This window comes from Alnus glutinosa, chromosome 10 (genome assembly GCF_958979055.1).
Source record: "Alnus glutinosa chromosome 10, dhAlnGlut1.1, whole genome shotgun sequence".
In the NCBI taxonomy this organism is placed as follows: domain Eukaryota; kingdom Viridiplantae; phylum Streptophyta; class Magnoliopsida; order Fagales; family Betulaceae; genus Alnus; species Alnus glutinosa.
Genome location: NC_084895.1, coordinates 28104402 through 28108411, shown reverse-complemented (window position 1 = coordinate 28108411; position 4010 = coordinate 28104402). Strand labels below are relative to the sequence as shown.

The following is a 4010-nucleotide window of genomic DNA, read 5'->3' as shown; positions in this document are numbered from 1 at the left end:
ACCAAGCATTTCTCTAAATTTTTTAACAGATTCCGTTAAATGCCACATCAGCGCCACGTGTCGCCATCTTATCCAGCCACCCCCTTGCCCCCATTTTTCTTTTTTCTTTTTTCTTTTTTCTTTTTTTTTGTTGTTTTTTTTTTTTAAATAAGTTTATTTATTTATTTATTAATAAATTTATATTGTTTTTATTAAGATGGACACATGTCGCTGACGTGTAAGGCTAACAGATTCCATCAAAATTGTGGACGGAAAATCGACCCAGGGAGTAAAACGTAATTATTGCATACTACATGGACCTCTCATGAACCTTTTTAAATCATAGGGAGTGAAAATAATTATGGCATACCACAGGGAACAACGATGCAATTATCCCTAAAAAGTAATACTAAAAAGAAGACTCTTATATGCTGATGCTGACATAACTTTGTTTATTCGGAACCAAAGTGAGCATAAGCTTACGGTAATTTTGATTTAATAGTAATTTTAAAAGTAATATTAAGTTTTGAACGACTCAAAAATGACTCAAATATATAATTTTCCTACTGGCAAGACAAATTGTGAGGACAGGGATTTCAAAAAATTTATTGTGCTCTTTTGGATAGTAAATATGAAAGAATTAATATTAGGCTTACAAGGGGTAGCTCAATCGAGTAGGAACTACGTCTCATGAAGCGGATGTCACTAGTTTGAATCTCCTCTCTTCCTCTTGTGTAAACATGTCAAAAAAAAAAAAAAAGGTAGACCCATAAAGACCCTCATATTTATTTGTCACGTGTTCCTTTTGTTTGAAAGTGAATTCTCATGTGTTTCTTCGTGTATGAGAAACATGTATATCTTTTAATGCTATTAAAAAAAATATATTTTTTTTCCGCATGCTTAAGAAATATATGACATATTTATAGACGGTAAGAAAAAAATTTATTCAACTCGAATAATAGTTTGAATCACCAGTTTGATATGATTATGAAATGAACAAAAAAATTTGTCAATTTATCTATTAAACTGACATTTAGCAATAATATATATAATTTTCACCGACATTTTTAATATTAAAATCATGAAAAATAAATATGAGAATCAAAAGAAATTAAGCATAGATCTCAATTTAATGTAATGAGTTAGAAGTCGTCCGACAAACAAATTGTCTGAAAATTAATCGGACTCGCCTTGTCATAAAAAGAAAACCAAGAATAAAATGAAATGAAATTTAAAAAAGCGAATACTAGGATCATCATAGGCCACAATAATCTTCCATTTTCAAACAAAAACAAAAACAAAAACATAAAAATAAAATTAAAATTAAAAAGATAATTAGAGATTGATCGAGACCACGAACAATCAGAGAGAATTTTTTTGATCTTTCTTCTTCTTCTTCTACAACAACAACCTCTCTTCCTCTCTCTCTCTCTCTCTCTCTCTCTCTCTCTCTCAGGTTGAAAGAGATCGCGATCTCTCTGAAATTTTCAATCTTTGACTCTAATTTTAAAGATTTTTTTTTTTTTTCGAAATTCTACAAAATAATCAGACTCTGACGATTTTGGCGGCCCTCACCACCGGATTCTCCCGAGCGATGGCCTCGCGCCCGGCGGCCTTGTAGTCGTAGCTGCAGATGTGTCGGTCGGTGTACCGGTGCTCGGAGCAGAACAGCTCGCCGCACCGGCAACGGAATCCGGTCAACCCGACCTTCCTCCTGCACCCGGCGCACCGGTTCACCTCCGATCTCGGCCGATCCGAAGCCCCCGATGTCGATAACGCCGTTTTCGCCTCCTTGCGCGTCTCCGCCGATCGCGACGAACTGGATCTGTGAATAATCTTCGGCGACGACTTGCTAGCCGCCGAAGAAGCCGTAGAAGACGACGTCGTTGTCCCGGAGAAGCACTTCTGGCACATGTTGTTGGTGGCGGGGTTACCGGTGACGCCGCAGTTGTTGACACAAAGAGGTATGGTTTCGGGGACTTTGAATTCCGTCTCTTCCTTCTCTGTTTTCTGAGCCATTTTTCCTCTTCTTCGTTGTTTTTTTATGGTTTTTCAATCAGATTCTTTGAGAATCACAAAAAAAGTTGCCGAGAGACGGAGAAATGGTTTGGGTTTCTTTGGAATTGGGGGTGTGAGAGAGAGAGAGAGAGAGATGGGGGGATTTGAAGGGATTGAGCGGTCGGTAATGGCGATCGAATATGGGCCTCATAGAGACGCGTATCAACCAATTTTTTTGGGTCCGGTTCAAATTACTAGAATACCCTCTGTACTTTGGCCACGGTTCTTCCGATTAATTACTTTGTCTATTGGGATCTGACGTGTAAATCCTCAGGATTTAGTCAGGGTGGGACCTGCGTTCATGTGTTTGATTATGAATTATAATTTTTCTTTTTTCTTTTTTTTTTTTAAAAAAAAAGTTTAAATTACACTTTACCCCAAACTTCCACTCTATTTGTACTCGTACCTCTCAATTTTGACTCATTCCAACTTGCTCTTACGAACCATTTTGTTTTGAGTTCCGTCCCGAGTCAAATTTAACAGCTAAAGTAGACAGAATTTATCACACGTGACACGTAGTCATATATACACAATACATATATAAACACGTCACTTGCACGGTAAGTTAACGTTTGGAGATATTAGTGCAAATTGATCGGTAGTTTGGAAAGATAAAGAATAAGTAAATTAACGTTTAAGATAAAGTTTTTCTTTAAATTAAATTTTTTTAAAAAAAAAATTCTTTTAATTCAATCGGATCTATTCTTATTAGAGTAACTTTTTCCTTTAATTTTCTTAGGACACTTTTATTTGGTAGATTTATTTATTTCATTTAAATAAGCGAAGAGTACTCCACCATTCCTTGGGGTTCAACCCGAAAAAGGTAAAATCGGGTTAGCTTAATAAACAAGCGATCTTCGATTAGTAGGACAACTTGGTGCATGCTGGTAATCATGTGTTATCTTAGCAGAATCCAATTTGGAATCAAATGTTAATATTTTTTTAATTTTTATGCGAAAAATTGCATATGGAGTCCTGTTTCCTCCTTTTTACAATTAAACAATACTAAATAATTATCTTTTTTTTTTCTTTTTTTTCTTTTTATTTGTCGAAAATTAATTTAAACATGCTAGCAAATAATGCTTTCAACTTTACATAAAGTGATAGAATCTTTCCTTTTATATCGGCCAAGTTTCATTGCATCTCAAATGTCTCATAATTATTGGTTAGTGTTGAAAAAATTATCATTCCTAAAGCCCAAGTGAGCTCATGACCGAGTTCTGGGTCCAGTCAGATCAATCGATCCAAATAAAGACCCACGAAAACCCGGTCGATCGTCATGATCTCGAATACTCCTTAGAGAATCTCAAGAATATTTTTCGGTTGTCAAAACCGAGGGTTGAAGTCCCGGAATGCAATCTAGGGAACACAAGAAGAATACACACAAAATGCCCATATCCAATTGGTCCCAGGATCGAATTTCTCGGGACTACCATAAAGTGATATAAATAGAATATGCTAGGATTCTTGCAAAGATTGTTAAACTGCCGTTCATTAAAAAAATAAAATAAAAAAAGATAGTTAATCTTCAGATCTTTTTTTTTTTTTTGTTTGCCAATCACCTAAACATGAAAAACAAAAAAAAACAAAAACCTCAAAGTTTTAATATGATTTTTTTGTTCAAGTGGTTTGTGTTAAATCGTAATTTATTTTAAAAGTTTAAGCTTATAAAAAAAATGTATTTAATTATTTGATTAACATTTTAAGTTTAATATATGAATTTGTGATACATTTCTAAAAAAAGAATGCATAAGAGTTTACAAGATGATAACCTCATGCGAGAATAAACCATACTAACATTCTCTATGCTTATTTCATTCTATTTATATGTCATAATTGAAGCAACATCGTCCCTAACCATCAACCTCAAGATTTATTAATCACCTAACTACTAAATCACGGATTCAAATATTGTACAACGAGGTTATTCATTGCATGTATAATATGCAATTTCATATGAGAGGGCGCTCGAA

General features: G+C 34.5%; 1 protein-coding gene across 1 annotated transcript; it reads right to left on the bottom strand.

The window, feature by feature from the left end:
- Positions 1–1237: 1237 nt before the first annotated feature.
- LOC133880039 (zinc finger A20 and AN1 domain-containing stress-associated protein 5) lies at positions 1238–2239 on the bottom strand. Its single transcript, XM_062318905.1, has one exon. The coding sequence runs from the start codon at positions 1996–1998 to the stop codon at positions 1525–1527; it is 474 nt and encodes a 157-aa protein (XP_062174889.1). The 5' UTR covers positions 1999–2239; the 3' UTR covers positions 1238–1524.
- Positions 2240–4010: the final 1771 nt, after the last annotated feature.

What these genes read in the sequence shown, in the direction of transcription:
- LOC133880039 (XM_062318905.1), bottom strand. Translation starts at nt 1,998, where the DNA reads ATGGCTCAGAAAACAGAGAAGGAAGAGACGGAATTCAAAGTCCCCGAA.